Here is a 19,448-nt window from a genome sequence, read left to right on the forward strand (position 1 = left end):
CTCCCATTTCTTTCTTCTCTCAATTTTTTTTTTTAATTTAGGCATTAAAAGGTTTATAATTCGTGGTTGAGATTAGTAATGGTGGTCAGTCTTCTTGGTGTGTAAAAATTTGCGAGTAAATCCCTTTGAGTTACACCCCAAAGAGGTCTGACCACTGTTACTAATCGATATGAATCACTTGGCGGGTAAAAGGTCGGGAGCTCAATGTAATGTAAAAATATTTTTATGTTCTGTCAACTCTTTCTCATGTTGTCTTATATAATGTTCTTAGGTGTTATAATAATTTGTGTTATAATGTTCTTGTGTTTTGTTACAACTGTCAAACGGTCGTCCGCGACCTATGTAGCGGACGGAAATACATAATGGGACTTTTGGTAGGGCGTGGGTTTTAAAATGGTTCAAAACTAAGACATTTTAACACGTCTGTTACCTATGCCACAAAGACATTTCTGTGACTAAGTAGGTGATAGGGGTAATATGGTAATTTTGTAGAACACGCCCCATAATTGATAAGGTGACAAAAGTAAATCTCAAAATTTAAGGGTCTATATTTTTTTTTAGGCCCAACAATCAAGATGTGGTCAAATATAGTGTCTCAAATATGTAATCAGGGAAAATTGCTTTTTTTTTTAAAACAAAATACATTAATTTTACCTTAAAAGTTAAAAGGGTCTCTCTATCCAATTAGCCCCGGGCCTCCAAATGTATTAGGACGGACCTGATGAGATCCTAAGATGGTGTTGGAATCACCAATGCAGTATCATGCATTCAAGACATCTGGTTGTCAGATTAAGATCTGACGATCCAAATTTAAAGCAATTGCAGTCCAATCAAATCTTCTTACAATTGTAACATGATCATGATCTTTCAATTGTGACTGCATGCAATCTGGATCCTTGATCTTCTCCCCCTTATGTTGTTCAAAATAGTATTGAGCAACCTGTGGGAGGGAGAAGAGCAATTATCACAACTGAAACCTATTTCATTTAAATTATTTGATCGGTTAACAACTCATCTAAGATGTTATCATTACAAAAACAGAACTACAACAGGGGGAATAGTAGAGAACAAGTGATATGATCACTCGACGATAGGATTCCCTCATAACTAAAACTTTCCAATACAAAACTTCAAAATGTTGAAACCTGGAACCAAATCAAAATTTAATCCTCAATCGTCTTCCATACTCTCAAATTTCAGATAAAATGACAATTTGATCATATCAGCTGAAAAAAGGTAAGAACAAAAGTCCAAGTATAAATGCAGTCCAACTGATAAACTAAAATGGACAGTATAGATGACTACAGCTACAATTCATCTTTGACCACCCAAAGAGTAACAAAAAGATGAGATTACAGTTCAAGTATTTCTTTTGTAATTTTGGGAAGCAAAACCAAAAAAATCTCATTCTTCATCAGAGCCTGAACTTTCGTCAGCTTGACCATTTTTTTTCGTGGTTCCATTAGCAGCTTGTTTCTTATTTTTTGAGTTTTGATCATCTTCTTCATCTTCACTATACTCACTCTCATAATCATCATCATACTCTTCATCCTCATGGTCCTCATCCTCCTCAATTCCATCCTCCATGATAGGTCCCTCATCAGCCAAAACAGCCCCCCTAGTGCCAGCCCGAGTCCGTTTCAAAACTTTGAACTTTAAATTTGTCTTCCTGTCACAGCCCAACCAAGAGTCGCACAAACAATAGCAAGTTAAATTATAGTTACCCTCTGATGGGGCCTGGAACTTGCCCATTACCAATCTAGAGCCTCCCTTAACCTTCTCCACTGCTTCTGCAACTGCCTTGCTGGTCTCCTTCGGGGTTGCTCCGGAACCCTCCTTAGATTCCGCAATTGCCTTAGAAGCAGCAGTTACAGCAGCACCTTCGTCCATGAAACTAACCTTCTGAAAAAACCACACATTGTTTGAAACAGAATCCGCAAGCAAAAACCAGAAATTCTCTTCCTTGTGAAATGGGTAGTAGGGGGCATGTGGAAGGGCAGCAATCAGGCCATTACCCCTTTTATTATTAATCCAAGCATGGATAGTAACAATGTCACCTTCTTGTATACCCTCTTCTCCTTCAGTTTCACAAGTTACGTCAAGGGTCAAGGAAGGCATCATACCCAGTACAATCTCAACATCCTGCACTTCTTCAGACGATAAGCCTGCCGTTTGAGTAAGTAGCTCATCTCGCTCTTGTGCGTCCATATCATAAAGTTCCTGAAATGTTCTCACCTTCTGCATATGAAGAAGGAAAAGGCTTAGTTCCAACTTGCAATAATATGACGAAAAAATCAAATGGAAAACCAACATTTAAATTTCAGAGCCATGAGTCGCATTAATAGTTCAGCCACTAGATCCTATCTGAAATTAACATAAACCAATATGAATAATATCCTTTAATATGAATCGATGCTATAGAAAACCTGGGAAAATTAAACTTATATTGAACTGGATCCAACGAGTAGCTAACTAGCTACAGTTGGATTCAATAGAAAAATGTGCATAAATGGTTTGCAAGTATGTGAACCCTCAAGATCAATAGACGTTGTAACTACACAAGCAATAGCATGAACATGGGCATTTAGAGCATGGATATTTAACCATATGTATAGTGTTTTGACGCACCTTACGGGCCACCTTCTTAACAACAGCCTCACTAATATGTGGCAGCTGCAGAAATGGTGCAATTCCTTCAGGTGATCCGCCGGTAGTCTTTCTAGCACTGAGAGGAACAGCCTGCATAGGAGGTCATAAAAAAAAAATCATATTAAAATTGTTTAAAATACTAAGAAAGCAAAAATATTAGTTAGTAAAATAAGTGGCTAGAATCAATGTCGTCAGGTTCTCGCACCGGGTCTCAGGTTCTTATGATCCTACGAGCTCGTGAAGGCCAAACGAGCTTAGAACCCATGTAGGTTCCTTTTTTAACCTGTCTGTAGTCAGGTTCTCGCACCGGGTCATAGGTTCTTACGATCCTAGAGGGTTTTTTGACCTGAGCTCTAGGCGGTGTCGCCGTCATGAACCTCGCCGGCAGTTAGTGTATGTTTGTTCGCACTCCTTTCTCACTTTCATTCACTCCTCTCTCACTTTCACTCAAACCTCTGTCCTCACTGAAACCTTCTGAACTCGTCTCTTTCACTCTCAAGTTTCAACCCTCTGTTTTCATTTTGTGTTTTTTAACCCTACTGTTGCTTCTTCTAACCCTTTGTTATGAACTTATGAACATTTGGAATGATGTCTATGAAATATTAATTAATTTTTTTGTGTTTATGTGTATATGTATGTATATATCTGAAGTTACAATTTTACTCGGAGTAGGATCTTACGAATCGAGCTACGATCTCAATCTTACGATTCTCAACCAGCCTACCGATCCTACGTAGGATCTCGAACCTGGCTACATTGGCTAGAATGCTTTGTTGAACAAGGAACAAACATAAAAACAATGAAAATTGCACAAATTAATTCCGTATCATAAAATTAAACCAACCAGACAGCCTTTCATCCTTAGCTAAGAACATATCAATGGGTGCAGCATAACCCAAAAGGTATCAGAATACGAACCAAAGGATCTAGGAGGAAAATCCAAAAACTTTTCATAGCATTTAACGAGCACATGAACAGTTAAACAGTTTTTGCAAATAAAAATTGTATCGAGTAAAATAGCACACCAATATCCTATGATGAAAATTTCTCCTACAATAGTAGACTGAAATGAACGGAGGAAACAGATTGAATATTTACCATCCTTGAATAATGGCTTTGTGCATGGGTATTTCCATTTTATTTAATTTTTTTGAAAAAGGTATTTCCATCTAATTATACTATCATTTTACCAGAGACGAAGGGAAATGTTGAAGTTTAACTTACAACAATTACATTATTCAATAGTCATTACATATGGCATATTTCATTAATCAATTAAATAGTATTCCATATTTTTCTTGTGATAAATAAAAGTATAGATGAAGGGGACTTTGCCCCATTCCCAGATCAGGGATTTAGATCATCTAAAGTGAGAAAATCAAGGGTTTGATTGTAACAACACGGTGATTTGTTATGATGTACCTATAATATCTACCTTTGTTATGATGTACCTATAATAACTCACTGTAGAGGAGATGGATCCCCAGATCAGGGTATCACCACAACCCTTAGCTAGGGGGCTTATAGTGAAACGTTCACAAAAAGTATCAGTTAAATGCAATTCCTTCATTGTTGAACATATGTAAAAGTGCAATTGAAGTAAATAAAATTGACTCAATTGTAATACTTTGCATTGACTTAGATTCATTACCTGGATGATACATTGAGAAAGCTCAACAACACCAATCGCAGGTCTCAGCCACCCATGTCCCTGAGCATTCCGTGGTATAACTGCCATCTTTTACAGAGACTAAAGCATTAAGCAACGGGGAAAATGCAAATATAACAGGTTAAAAATGATAAATACAGAAACAGAAATATCATATCCATCGCATAAGAGAATAATGAGCATATGGTGCAAACATGCTTCATTTTAAATGTAGTTTATCATTTTAGTTTTGGTAGGAGTCCAAGTATTTGAATAAGGAAAATACTAACAGCGATCAAGACATTTCATGTAAACCCACAGGAATAACTTAGCATAAGTGCCGTTAAGTCTGCTTCTATTAATTTTATGTAGTTTTCAAAAGGAAATCTGGAGAAATTAAGTTACGTATTTGCCAAGACAGTTGTGGTCGAGTTGGTCAATATCATCAAATGTAGCATTATCCCAATACATTTGTATGACCAAAAACTGAATATATTCCACATTCTTCCTTAAGGCATTTACATAAAATTTATCATGCTTCAATCAAAACACAATTTTTATTCCTCTAAAATGATGTTTGAACAAAATCTACTTCAGCAATTAACTGTTTTCTTTCACTCTGTGACCACGGTCTTCAAGTAACACACACATAGAAAAGTTAATAGCAGTACATTGATATTGTTGTCAGAAATTTTTATTAGCAGTTAATTTGAATTTTTTATTGTTGACAGGGCCTCTGACATTTTGCATCTTACACAAAAATTAAAGCTTGTCAAGTAACTAAAACTCAACAAAATTATAATGGTTTAAGTTGGATGCAGGCATGAGCGCATGCAGTGGGTGATTTAGTATGTATTGGACAATGTTTAAGGATTCAGTGTTTCAAAGTTGGTATTGAAACAATTATCTGAAATATTTTTGCAATTTACAAAATATAGTGCAGACTAAAGGGAACAGCATGATAAAGAAAGCATGAACATTGAATCTAGTCTACCAACAACAACAACACAAATAGTCAGTCAGTCACCTTCATTAGCTCTTCAAGCAGACGAGGTGCTGTTTCCAAAATCCGTCTGAAATCTCCTGCTAAAGATGGAGACAAGGCACCAAATTCACGAGTCAACTGAGCTTGGACTAACAGCTCCGTCTAAAAGAAAATAACATACGTGTGAGCACACAAAGGACTATTTGAAATCAGAATTAAATACGTATATACAAGTAAAAAAAGAAAAAGAAAAAAAAAATACTATATTTGGCATAGCCAGCCATACAATAAGATACCTTAACTAGTGCAGGATGCTGCTTCCAAAACTTGGCCTGCTCTTGCTTAATGTTCTTGAGGTCAAGATTCAACTCACTCCTTACCAACATAAAAAGCTTCTGAAGAGGTTCATCATCAGTCCTTCGAACTGGAATTTCCATGTATTCAGCAGCCTTTGTGAAGACATCCATGACTTTGCTGAACATAATATTCACATTAAAAATAATAAGTATGTAATATAGATAGTGTTGGTTCTCAAACTTCCCAAAAAGAATTACACAAGGAAGTCTTGGATAAAAGAATATGGGCCTATTTGGATTGGCTTATATGAGTTTATGCGAAACAAACAAATAAATAAGCTTTTATGTATTATTATAAGTTTTTCAAGGTAGTTTATGAGAAAACAGCTTATAAAGATACATTTTTTGTTAGTGAAAACTTATAAATTAACATAAAAGTTTATTTATTTGCAAAAGCTATTTTCATAAGCTAAAAAATTAGTCAAATCCAAACGGGCCCTGTATACATGTATATGCATATATGTGTGTGTTAACAGCAAACTGAACTACTTATAACAAGCTAAAATTCTAAAACAAAGATATTATCAAAACTTCTACAACAAAGTTAAACAATGAATATACCTGGGAGCCAAAGAAGGCTTCATGAAGTAATAGTAAGTGGAAAGTGTTTGATGCATCACATAGTTGCCAGTATACTTTGATGATCTTGAGAGATAGACAACAGCCACGACCAATGGCAAAAGAATGCACAAACCAACAATCCAAAGCAAAAGTATCCCACCAGATGCCCCGTCAATATTAAGCAGGAATTGAGGGAGAGCTATACCCATTTGAAATCCCTGCAATAAAATATTCCACATCTAGTAAATTCCTAACAATGGAATATTTATAATCTTGTAAATTGCATTCTGATTTAACTATTAGTACAATGGTGTATTTATAGTACATCTAGATGTAACTAACTATTAACTGAACTCCTAACTGTGACTAACAGAATACAAGGCAGTAGCCCACTATATATTTTCCTAATACAAACAAAAACCGCAACAAGCTGTTGCTCACTTTTACGACATTTCAGTTTTATTACCTGTCTACCATCAGGATGGCCATACTTTTCGTAATTTTCACGAGCTATTGGATCAGTCAGAGCTTGATAAGCCTTAGCAATGTGCTCAACGAAGTACTTGTGTGCCTCTGAAACAAAACGAATAAAAAAACAATATCAGTTACGTGGGTAATGGCAGAAAGCCCATTTTCTTGCAAGCAGAAAAATTGCAACAATGAGAAATATTTATTAAACATCAGAAACGCCTTCAACCTGGATCTGGATTTTTATCTGGATGGTACTGAATAGAAAGTCTCCTATAGTTTTTCTTTATTTCAGACTCTGTTGCTCCAGGCTCTAATCCAAGAATACTAAATGGATCAAAAACTGTGATCTGCAAAAAATTTACAGGAGAAATCTTAGAACATGCCTCATCGCATTCGAACACTCGGCAAACAAGTGAAATATTATACAACATATACAACAACCATCAATACTAAATTCAAATCTCATGCATTGAAATCACAAAATCCATTTTAACTTCGGATCGTTTACCTCAGTACTCCTAGTCTTTATGTAATAAACCAGAATAATCATAATCACCCAAAGTAGTAATAATGTCAAATTACTATATGTTGAGACACTCAGAATCTGCAAAATCAAAGAGACGAGCAAACAAAAATCAGCTGGAAAAATCACGGCAATATCAGAATCAGATTAGATCTCAAAAGTGAAAATCAATAATATGCAACAATTCGAAATCATTAAAATGCAGATAGGGGGAAATTGATCTCACCCTCTGAAATATTGATTTGCGGTACTTCCCGGATCGTGAGCAGTCATTGCACTGACAGTGAATGCTCTTTGATTTCTTAGAAGCCGCACGACATAATTTTGTTATTGTATAAGGAACTATAGGGATGGCCATTATTGTCAATATGAATATCGGGAACAATGCACTCGTCTCCTCCGAAGCCGCCATCGTTAACCTTGTACAAAATTATTATACCTACAAAAACAACTCAAGTCAGTTGTAACTTATCACCACTCCTAATTCAATCTATGAACATAAACCTTAATAACAAAACCAACAATTAACAAATAACAAACACAAATAACACAATCAAAATTCAAAACACAATTAAGAAAAAGTTCATGAAATCACTCATAATGTGCAGGTAGCAAAGTGATGTATGAAATTGAAAATATGTAAATTTTATTTATTTATTTTCAATTTGTGAAAAACCCAATATAAGTTTCTACACAAAACTTAAAAAAAAAAACCAATTAATTAAATAAGAATCAAAAACACCAAAACAAAACAAAAAATTCTCACACACAAAGTAGCATATATAAATATTCAGTTACAATTAAATAATAAATAAGTCTATAGAAGTTCAATTCATAGATTCAGAATCACAAAATAATTCAGCACAAAATTAAGGGTTTAATCCAATTGAAACCAGAGTAAACAAAAAATTCGAAACACTGAAATCAATGAGATCGAGATTATCAACAACGCAAAAAAAAAAAAAACATGCAGGAATAATGAAATTGAAGAAGAAGAAAAAAAACTGAGGATTGAAACAGTAGAAAAACAAAACCTAGGGATTGAAGGGTCAACTTGAAATTGAAGGAGATGAATTGAGAAACGAAAAAAGTGATGATAATATATATGAGATCGCAGCAAAGAAAGGAAATTTAATTAAATAGTAAAAATAATAAAATAAAATTGTTTTTGTTTTTGTTGAATTGAATGTGTTTGTGTGTTACTTTTTACCTTTTTATTACAGTTTCACAGTTCAACGACCTCACGCGTCACAGAAGAGTGATGTTGTTGTGTTGTGTGTGTTACGTTTTTACGTTTCACAAGTACGTGAAGTGGTGATGTGTATTTTTTACCTTTTACCCTTTTCTCATATTGCATAGCTCATCGTAAAAGCCCATAGATAATTTATAATTATAATTATTATTATAAAATGAGTTGTTTATTTGAGATTAAAAAAAGTGGTCATTTATTTGAGATTAAAAATGAGTTATATTTTGCTTAGTAGTTATAAATTCCATGTGAAAAGAAATGGTGTTGTTTGTGCAATGTTGAGAGAGTTTGAGGATGAGGTGAGATGAGCGTGAGGTTGTTGGAACAAAATTGATTTGTTAAGTAAAAAGTATTCAAGAGAAGCAAATGTGTTGAAGTGTGCAGGTTTTCAAGAAGACATTCATCGTACACTCTTAAGCAAAGAGTATCCAAGAGAAGCAAATGTGTTGGAATGCCTCTGAAGAATCGTGTCCACAAGTTTGAAGAACAGACTCTGGAAGCAGTAGGCAAACTTTGAATGTTATGCCTCGAGGTCCAAGTTCTGAATTAATGTCTCTAGGACGTCAGCCTCTGAGTGAGCAGGCCATGGGTGTTGTTACCTTTGGTAAGACCAGAACTTGTCTTAAAAGGTTTGACTTGTGGAACGAATAAAGCAGAAAAGTAATTGTCTAAATCAAATGTACTTTCCTGTTTTGGCATAGACATTTGTACAAGGACAGAAAGCGAGGAGCGGATAATAACCAAAGAACAAAGCTTCAACATGACTGTTGCGGACAAAGTCCAACAACTCTTTGCAACTCACAAGGCTCTATGCAAAGTTTCTCCAACAACTTCTCCAACGGATACATTTCTTCAACGGTCTCATTCTCAATGCCTATTTAAAGAAGACATCAGTTGAAGAACAATACAAGACTTACAACCTTTGAACGTGCATTAACTCTGCCAAATTTGAAAGTTGTTGAAACACTTCGAATTCACAAAAGTTGTATCTTAGAATTTAGTGTTCTTTAAAGTCTTGAACTGCGTTGTAATTAAGAGCACATCTGATTGTATATATATCAAGTGTACATTTGTAATATATCTTAATTAGATTAAGTTAGAAGAAGTCTCTTGTACGTGGTACTTGAGCAAAGGAAGTCTATTGCAGTTGTGCTTGAGCAAGGAAGTCCTAAGCTAGAGAGTTTAGGCAAGGAAGTCCTAGGTTGAGGTTTGGGCAAAGAAGTCCTAAGTAGGTGTACTTGGGTAACGAAGTCCTTAGAAAGGTGCTACGGCATTTGTAATCAGTAGTGATTATAGTGAACTCATTTGAAGTGTCAAAGGGATTGGACTACTCTCGTTAGTGGGAGGAACCAGTATAAAAATCTCTTGTGTTTTTTCTTCTCACTCTCTCTATCTTATGTTTGATATATCTAATGCATGCTCTGTTTATTGTTCATCAAACACTTGCATTTTTCAAAGAAGAAAAAGAAAACACAATTCAACTTCCTTCTTGTGTTTTTCTCATCTTTAAAGGTTGTTTGCGGCTATGACTGTGAGGATTGAGGCAGAGAGAGTTTCTAAGTTAAGGTTTGTATCACTAATGTGAGTGAGCAAAAAATTTTAATTTTTTTTACAAGTAGTTGGGCCTGTTTTATTTTTTAATAGATGTGGTTGTCTAAAAAAATTATTAACTTAATAATATATAGGCATCATGAACGTCGTACCGGAATCCACAACTACACCACCATCACCTCTCTTATTCACCCTATGCAAAATCTCCGGTATCAAAATCTTCTTTTTTCTAACATTTAAGTCCAACACGGTAAAAATAAGAATATCCCTTCTTGTGTTTTTCTCACCTTTAAAGGTTGTTTGCGGCTATGACTGTGAGGATTGAGGCAGAGAGAGTTTCTAAGTTAAGGTTTGTATCACTAATGTGAGTGAGCAAAAAATTTTAATTTTTTTTACAAGTAGTTGGGTCTGTTTTATTTTTTAATAGATGTGGTTGTCTAAAAAAATTATTAACTTAATAATATATAGGCATCATGAACGTCGTACCGGAATCCACAACTACACCACCGTCACCTCTCTTATTCACCCTCTGCAAAATCTCCGGTATCAAAATCTTCTTTTTTCTGACATTTAAGTCCAACACGGTAAAAATAAGAACCGCGGTAAGAGTATCACGATATAGAGAAGCTATTAAGCTTCCGTTGCCATAAGCATAGTAAAACGGTGGATAATGAAAAGAACGGCAATCTTTTGTTTCAATGGAGTTTAATGGACAATGAACCATTGTGCAGGGATTGGAGGGAGTTGTATGTTGTAGAGCATGCTTTGGAGTTGCATGAGATGGGGGTGTTGTAAGAGATTTTGGTGTTTGTGATGGTGGCAACGTGACGTGGAACAAGTGGTGGTGGGTTGCAGGGCCGGTCCCGGATATTTAGAGGTCTCGGGCTAATTAGAGAAAGAGGCCCTTAAAAGGTAATATAATTTTGTTAAGCATACAAATTCTTTGGAATTAATCTAAAGGTTTGAATTGAAGTTTTGACGATTCTAAAAAAAGTTTTCTAATTAATAATGTGGATCGTAAATGAATAAGAAGAGGAATGTAATAAAATGAAATTTAAAAAACATGGAAGAGGTGAGAGTAAAACCCACACCTTTCGAATACTAGAATCCTTAACACAAGGACGCTAACCGCCACACCATTTTGACTTCTTGTAAAACAATGTCTCAGCAAAACTACTTAACCAATGTTCTGTATGTTGGGCTTAAAAAAAATTGAGACCCCAAATTTTTGAGGCCTTGGGCTGTGGGCCTAAAAAATTTAATATCATAATTTCAGTTAAAAATAAATAGAGAAATGATATATGGACACATATTTTAGACAACACTGGACAACAATAATAAAAAATATTATTTTTTCTCTCTCTCTTATTATTTGTTTGAGTTTCCATTTTTTTTTCAGTAAAAAAATCCCAATGTGTTAAGCAAGTTCCCTCTTCTTTGTTCCCGCTCACCCATTTTTCCCCTTTCCTGATCAATCAGCTCCTTGCTCTCTCATTTAACTCATCTCTCATAGATCTGTCAACTATGTTCACTCTATTCACCTATAGCTTCCAATGAAGAACTATGTTGCAGTGAAAAAACCTCCGATGATGTTAACATATTGAAGATATTGAAGATGTTCAAGTCTGACTTTGATGCAAGAGGTTAGTATCGTATATGAATCATTGTATATGTGTCAATATTGTGACTTTTTCTAACTATTTAGAGATAGGATTTTTCGGAAAAAAAAATAGAGATAGGATTTGAAAGTTTCTTTTGATGATGACATTAATTGGGAAAAAAATCACAGACCCACTTTCTCTTTATGTATGAATTGAGAAGTTGTCATCTATTTCATATGTGGGGTGACATAATTTATGAAGGATCTAATTAGGGTAATTTGTGTAGATTTGGTGAACACCTATGATTGAAAGTTTATGGATAGCACAAACAATATGGATACTTGTGTTGTTTGCAATGACAAGTTGTGTTGATAGTGTTTTGTTTACCTTATCTTGTAAAGATACCTCAAAGTCATCAATCTGTAAAGATAGAGTTGATAATATTATCATATGTATATTATTTTGTTTAAATGCAACATAATGATTGCTTGGTTAATGAATGTGTCTCAACAAAAGTTCAATCCTGTGGTTTTTTTAATATAGTTATATATTTCTGTTTCTTATGCTCTTTTGGATGCAATGAGTTTTTTAGTTAAGTTCAATTCATTTATGGTTTTGATTAGCAAAGTTAACAAAGGAATGCAACATGGCTGAATGTGCACAGGAGAGAATACAATATGGCACAAAAAGTGCAGTAATATGACATGTTTACAAACTACAATACAAATATATCCCTTTGATGATACATTATACATCTCTTAATAACCAGCAACACATCATAAATTTGTTTTCCTAATTTTCCTAACAATCTTAAGCACATTGAACTAATTTCAGAATTTGTCATTTGCCAATGAGAAAACTTCAAATTCTCCATAGTGGTGTATTTGTCCTTTGCCAATGAGAGAACTTCAAATTCTTCATAGTGGTGTCAAAGCATATGTCTTTTGTGTTGTGAAATCTTGGTCTGTTAAAAATTATGCAGAAGATTATCAAGCTATGTGAATCAAAACCAATCCAAACATTCTTCACTTATGATGCACATACTAATACTTTCCTTTGTCAAATGTCATTGTTCATCCAAATGAGCAAGATTCAACAAAATTAAAACACAACCAACACCAACACAAAAGAATATAACAACAGCAGTGAGGAACATTGAAAGCATAAAAATACTCCTCCCAAATTCACTTCCATTTCAATTGAAATATGGAAACAAAGTCACACAATCACCAGGATTGTTGTTGTTGAGGAACAATGGGTTTTGTCTCTCTCTCTCTCTCTCTCTCTCTCTCTATCAGAGTATCACCGCCACTCCAAACCTAGCACCTCTCGCTCTGTTATCGTCACGACGGCACCGCTAAATCCTTCTTACTCGCCGGCGAATCTCACACCATCGTCATTCACCCTCTCGCACTCTCCACGATTTTTTCCTCAGGTAACCGTGCACGACCACCTAGCTCTTCTCGCCGGTGTATTCTGTTTCCTTAATTTGCAGTTTTCGGTGAAAGCAAATTCACACCCTCTACAATTGAAATTTGGAACAACTATTTAAATTGAAAAAATGATTTAGTGAAAGCAGATCAAGAAGAACTGAAACAGGATGTTTTCCAAACAAAGAACAAGACTACCGACGTCGACGGAAACAAATTGTGGAAGGAAGGAGACGACCGACATAGGAGGAAACAGGTTGTGGGAAGTTGTTGCTGTCATGGTTTCAAGAGTTGCAACTCTCAGTTCAATTGTTTTCTCTCAGTTCAATTGTTATTGCCGACTTATCGTCATGGTTTCAAGAGTTTTTTTTTAAAAAAATAAACTGAGAGAAAATAATAATTTTTTATTATTGTTGTCAAATGTTGTCAACAAAATTGATGTTAGAATATCATTTCTCAAATAGATATTAGTAGGCTAATGCTACGGTGGACCACATTCATAAGAGGTGGTCCACCGTGGACAAGTGATCTACCGAATATGAATTTTACGAAATTCACTGTTGGATTGAAATTTTATATCGTATAGATCATCCATAAATTTTTAAAATTTTTTTGAAAATCATTTGATATGTTATTGAGACCCATCAATATTTACGTTATTTAATAAACCGTTAATCTTGATGTGTCTCAATAACATATCAAATGATTTTCAATTTTTCTAAATTTTTCTATGATGGTTTCTCTCCCAACCCCTCTCAATTCTTTTCTACCCCCAAAATTTCCGTTTTTGCCCCTGGGGGTAGAGCTGGGTATACGGACCAAGGTCCGCGGGCCGACCCGTTTAACCCGCAGCCCGCACGGACTTAAACCAAATTTTTTTGGCCCGTTTACATTTTTGCCCGTGTGGGTTGGACCGTTAAAACCGCGGGTTAAATCCGCGGGTTCGCGGGTTAGCCCGTGGCCCGCCTGCTTTTTTTTATATAATTAATTACAAAATTTATCATATATAAATAACTTGGTCCATGTCCAAATTCAACTTTTTTAACAGCAAAAAAAAAAAAGACTTAGTCTAAACCCTAATTATAAAAAGCAACAACACACTCCAATTTTAATCAAGTAGACAACAACACAAAACATCAGGTTTCACTATCTTTTACTTTGTCTTAGCTGTATATACATTTGCTAGTATTTAAAAGATACATGTCCAAATGGGTAGTTATTTTTCTTGGGGGTATTTTCCGTTATTATATTTTGAATAATTTGGTTACCTTGATGTGATTTAGTTAAGTTTAATCTGTTAATCTTTTTATGTTTTTTTGGGTACATGTAGAAAGTTTTTCTCACTAAAATGGACGGTAAAAATATAACGATAAAAATCAGTTGAATTTAATTTTAGTTGCATTACTTACAAAGAGAAGATATATAAACTCAATGATATCACAAACTTTATTTATTTTTATTTGTTAGTTACAATTTATATGTTATAACATAAAATTATTAATAATATATTTTTTTAAGCTTTCATTATATCAATATTTTACTAATTTAGTTTATTTTTTGAAAAAAATGATTTTTTATTTTTTTTTGGTAATAGTCCACGGGTTAACCGTTTAACCCGCGGGCTTATGCGGACCGGACTCGGACTTAATATTATAACTCGTTTATATTTGCCGACGGGCTTGTTCGCCCCGTTTAATATGCGGGTTTATGCGGGGCGGGTTAAACGGGGCGGGCTAGCCCGCATACCCAGCTCTACCTGGGGATACTGCGGTTTATACGAACCGAAATAAGCTGACATTCTGATAAATTTCGGTAACCACTTACCGAAATCTGAGACATTTCGGTTCGCAGGTACCGAAACAATTATTTCGGTAAACTTCTACCGAAAATGGCATAATTCCAGCGACCAACGTACCGAAATCTAGGACATTTCGGTTCGCAGATACCGAACAAGCTGACGTTCGTTTTTTGTGTACCGAAAACGCTAATGTTCGGTTTGCAGTTACCGAAATGGTCTAATATATGGCTTCGGTGAATACGAACCGAAGTTTTTTGGCAAAAATGTTTCAAACCGCAAGAGGCAAACTTGGATTTTTGGGGGGTAGAAAAGAATTGAGGGGGGTTGGGAGAGAAACTTTCAATCCAACGGTGGATTTTGTAAAATTCGTATTCATCGTAAGGTTATTCATGACTGGTCCACCATGAGCCACTTGATGAAGTGGTCCATATTAGAATTTACCAATATTATACCCAAAGTGATATCATTATTGAAGATGCTCTAATATTTTATAAAAACTAAAAAAAAAACTAAATAAACAAATATAAGAAAAATCCTAAATTTTTCTTTTCACATAAGAAAAATCCTAAACCTTGTTGTAGTTAATAAAAGGAAATTGTTTATTGTAAAAAAAAAAAGAAAAGGAAATTGTCAATTAAAAAGGAAAAAAATAATGGTAATAAATAATAATGATGATTGATATCAAAATTAATTTAATTAGTTTAATTGTTTTTTACCCTGTTACTTGTGCACCTTGCTTGAAAATTCTATAAGTATCGTACATTCACACACAAAAATATGAGAAAAAATAGAGAGAATATATATTTTTCATAGAATTAGGAAGGGCAAAAGGAAAACCTTTAAACCCTAAACCCTACTTTAGTTCACGGCAAAGAGGAACTTTCTTTTTCTTAGCAAAGCAATGAGGTACGTTTTTTAAATCTATATTTATGTTATTGCTCATATCATAAATTTTCATAATTTTTGTTTTGTGATTATTTGAATGTGTTTAAAAGTAAGTTAAACGATGAAATTTTAAATTAGAACATATAAAAAGGTGTTGGGTAAAGGGGTAGAAATTTTTAAATCTTATATTCAAACTTATGGTTGATTCGTTATTGTATTCGATATGATTAAAAAAATGTTTAACCGTAATAATGCGGATTGCAAATGGGTTTGATTTTGTGTGAACTAAATCATTATAATCAGTTTCATAAGTATTAGCTCAATCGGTAAAAATGTCAAAATTGTTAGGTCGGACATCGTGATCTGAGTTCGAACTCAGGATCTCACCAAAATTTCAGTGAATTACCATTTCATCTAAGATAAAAAAAAAAATCCCCATAATCAAATTTGTTTATAACTTTTTTTTTTACGATAAAATTTGTTTATAACATCTTAAGTAAGAATTTGGGAAACTTGATCATCGACTGAACTTTGTCACTTGATTATAATTTATCTATTACTAATGTATTAAAATCAATTTTTTTATCATAATATATTGACAAACTTAAATACCGAATAAAACTCAAAGATTCGTGCTGTCTTTAAACTAGCTTATTTGGTTAGTGTCCGATGTATACTGCAAGACACACCCTTCCTTTTTCTTTTCTTTACTTTTTTCTTTTGTTTGTTTTAGTCTATGAACACTTTGAAACTATAATATACTGATAAAAAGGATTAAAACTAGAAAAAGAAATAAATAAAAAACTGCAAGATATTTACTATTTAAAAAAGTAAAATAAAAAATGCAGTGATATGTAATAAAGAAGAAAAATATTCGTCAAAAAAATAAATAAACACCCCAAGGCAAGGAATTAATGCCTCCCACCGACAACTTATAGAGTTAAATAATTAAATTTTTTAAAACCATGAATTTTTTTTTATTGTTTAAAAAAAACCATGAGAATTTTCAAAATCAAAAACTTAAAAACAAAACGTAAGGAAACACAGTATAAAATATTGGCAAATGTCTTTTCATTTTTTCTCAGGATCTTTTTCTTTCAATTCTTGATCAATGTTAAATTAATAGGACAACTAGTTTTTATCACAAATTTCTTACATTTTCCATACATAAAAATATAATTGGGCGTTATTAATAATATGCCAAATATCGTAACATATACGATTTTTAATGCTAAATTATCTTTTTCTCATTTTTGTCTCTAACTCATTTCTTCCTCTATAACACTATCTTCAATGCTAAACAAAACATACAAACAAATCGGCATAAGTCTTGGCTTGCTCGATGTACCGCATCAAGTTTCTTAACATGCAAAAATGTGTTTTGTATTTTTTTTCTTGATTAATATTTACCACTTTACTTTTTCGGCTTTAATTATAAGCAAATTTTTACTTTTTAGATTTATTGAAAAACTAATGTATTTGATATTTAGTATATAATTAAGTTCAAATATATTAATTTTTCAATGAATCTAAAAAGTAAAAATTTGCTTATAAATAAGGCCGGACAAAAGTACATAGCATTAAAAGATGACAAATATTCACTTTTAGTAATTTTTTTCTTGATTCTCTAAACTTTCTACATGTGATCATGAAAGTGCTTTGTGATTTAGTGTGAGTGTGAGAAATATGATATATTTGACAAGATAAAAGACAAAAGCTTTAGTAGTATCCACAAAAACATTTTTCAAGAACAAAATACGACAATTAGTGTTAAATGACAAACCAATGATAAATGATAAAGTTGTAAATAACTTTCATTATTCAAATTAGTCGTTCACTTTAGAATTTATAGCCTTCTACTTTGAAGAGAATGAAACATTTGATTTAGTGAAAGGGTGTGACACAAATATGCATAATATGCACACCTTTGAATCTTAAGATATGTAGCCATTTCTATTTTCTTGGAGTGTGTTTGGATGAAGTAATAAAAAAATTTAAAGAAATTTAAATTGTAGGCAATTCAAATGTGTAAATTGAGAGAAATTGGACGAAGCATTTGAATTTCCTACGATTTATAATTTCCCTAGATTCTTTTATTACGTCATCCAACAAAAATAAAAAATAGATACATTCCTTAAGAATTAACAGCAAGTGCTTGCTACACCATATTCAAAGCAAAACACAATTTGTTCAAGTTTATCTTCATTCAAAATGAATGACCAATTTTTTTTTTTTGAAGGATGAATGACGAATTTGATCATTATCAAACATGTTTACAACTTTATCTTTTATGATAAAAGTTTCTCTTACCACAATTTGTGTTTCACAATGACAAATTGTTTTTCTGGAAGCTATTAAAGTTTTTATTTTTTTCTCTTGTCAAATTCATATGTCTCACACCGACACGAGATGATGAAGCCTTTTCATGATCATTTGTAGAGAGTTCATAAAATTAAGAAACAAATCTTAAAATTAAATGTTTTTCCTTCTTTATTGTTCTTAAGATGCACAGGAGTAAAAATTAATCATGAAAAAAAGACAAAGCATATTTTTGCATGGCAAGAAACATGATGTGATCCATTCGGCAAGCCAAAACTATGCTTATTTTTTGTTTAGATCTTCGGTTTCCCGTAGAGTGTATAGAGAAAAAGAGGAATACTTAGATTGTCACAAGCTTAAATGGTAAATCTTTAGGCACACTCACACAACTAAAAAGAAATATTAAAGATAACAATTGAGTGATGTGACTAATTTATTTTCCTTTTGAATTCTTCTCATTTATTAGTGTGTGTCCAAATATTTTCGTTTTGGCTGTTGTCTATCTAAGTATTCCCGTGAGAAAAATATGAATTGGAGACAAAGAGAATAAGGTAATATAACATTTGAATTCAAAAAAATCATGGGGGTTACCATATTTAAGCTACAATTATTGATGACACACTTTGTTTTTCTCCACTGAAATGTAAGAAAATTTGTGACAAAAACTAGTTGTTCTATTAATTTTCTACTATGTATTAAACCTAGACATGTTTGATTAAAATTTTTATTTTATAATTTGCTGATTGAATAAAATATTATAATATTCAATTTTTTAAAATTTAATATGCATATTTATAAATAATAGACTTAATTATGAAATTTATATTTTTTAAATAAAAAAAGATAATACTATGTAGCGGTGTAAAATTTTTTTAAAGTAGTAGCGATATAATATTGTAAGATAATAATTATTATTATTTTAATAATAACAAACTCAAAAAACAATGCAAACAGTATTTGGATAAACATTGAAAAAAGCTAATAATAACATAGACAAAAAAGATGATTAAAAAAAGGAATATTATTACCCAAAAAAAACTAATTAAAGTAAAATTTATTAGGTATATCCGGCACAAATAAAAAGAAAACCAAATAAATCTTTACTCAAAAATTAAAAGATTAGTTTTGTCAAAAATAATAAAAAATATAAAAAGATTAGAGGGGCATTACAGATATTGTGCTTGGAGAATCCATTCCCTTCTCTATGAGTGTTTTTGAAACAACGAAATCCCTAAATTCCATGGAAGTAAGCCACCGTAGCACTTGGTATTTTAAATTAATCTTTGGTCAAATTTTTGTTTCTCACAGGAACTGGTTTATGTTGTTTGATAAATATAGGCATATTGATCTGTGTAACATATTCAATGGTTGATTGGAATAGTAGTAGGTTGAAGCTGCCCCTTCTCTTATTCACGAGTCATC

The 19,448-nt window shown here is 33.0% G+C and overlaps 1 protein-coding gene across 1 annotated transcript; it reads right to left on the reverse strand.

The window, feature by feature from the left end:
- Positions 1-1,156: 1,156 nt before the first annotated feature.
- On the reverse strand, positions 1,157-8,383 carry LOC123911369 (dnaJ protein ERDJ2A). Its single transcript, XM_045962772.1, has 11 exons — positions 8,228-8,383; positions 7,420-7,632; positions 7,179-7,274; positions 6,897-7,017; positions 6,666-6,772; positions 6,200-6,417; positions 5,579-5,756; positions 5,325-5,444; positions 4,301-4,387; positions 2,629-2,739; positions 1,157-2,238 (listed from the first exon to the last, which is right to left on the reverse strand). Exons 2-11 carry the CDS (start codon positions 7,603-7,605, stop codon positions 1,405-1,407), a joined length of 2,058 nt encoding a protein of 685 aa, XP_045818728.1. The 5' UTR covers positions 7,606-7,632; positions 8,228-8,383; the 3' UTR covers positions 1,157-1,404.
- Between the last annotated feature and the right edge of the window lie 11,065 nt (positions 8,384-19,448).

This window comes from Trifolium pratense, linkage group LG2 (assembly GCF_020283565.1).
Source record: "Trifolium pratense cultivar HEN17-A07 linkage group LG2, ARS_RC_1.1, whole genome shotgun sequence".
Lineage (NCBI taxonomy): Eukaryota > Viridiplantae > Streptophyta > Magnoliopsida > Fabales > Fabaceae > Trifolium > Trifolium pratense.

Excerpts from the sequence above, each read along its gene's own strand:
- LOC123911369 (XM_045962772.1), bottom strand. The coding sequence starts at position 7,605 with ATGGCGGCTTCGGAGGAGACGAGTGCATTGTTCCCGATATTCATATTG. Across the intron at positions 5,757-6,199 it reads AAGCCTTCTTTGGCTCCCAG|CAAAGTCATGGATGTCTTCA; the intron begins GTATATTCATTG and ends TATTATGTTCAG. Across the intron at positions 2,239-2,628 it reads TTAAGAAGGTGGCCCGTAAG|AAGGTGAGAACATTTCAGGA; the intron begins GTGCGTCAAAAC and ends CTTCATATGCAG.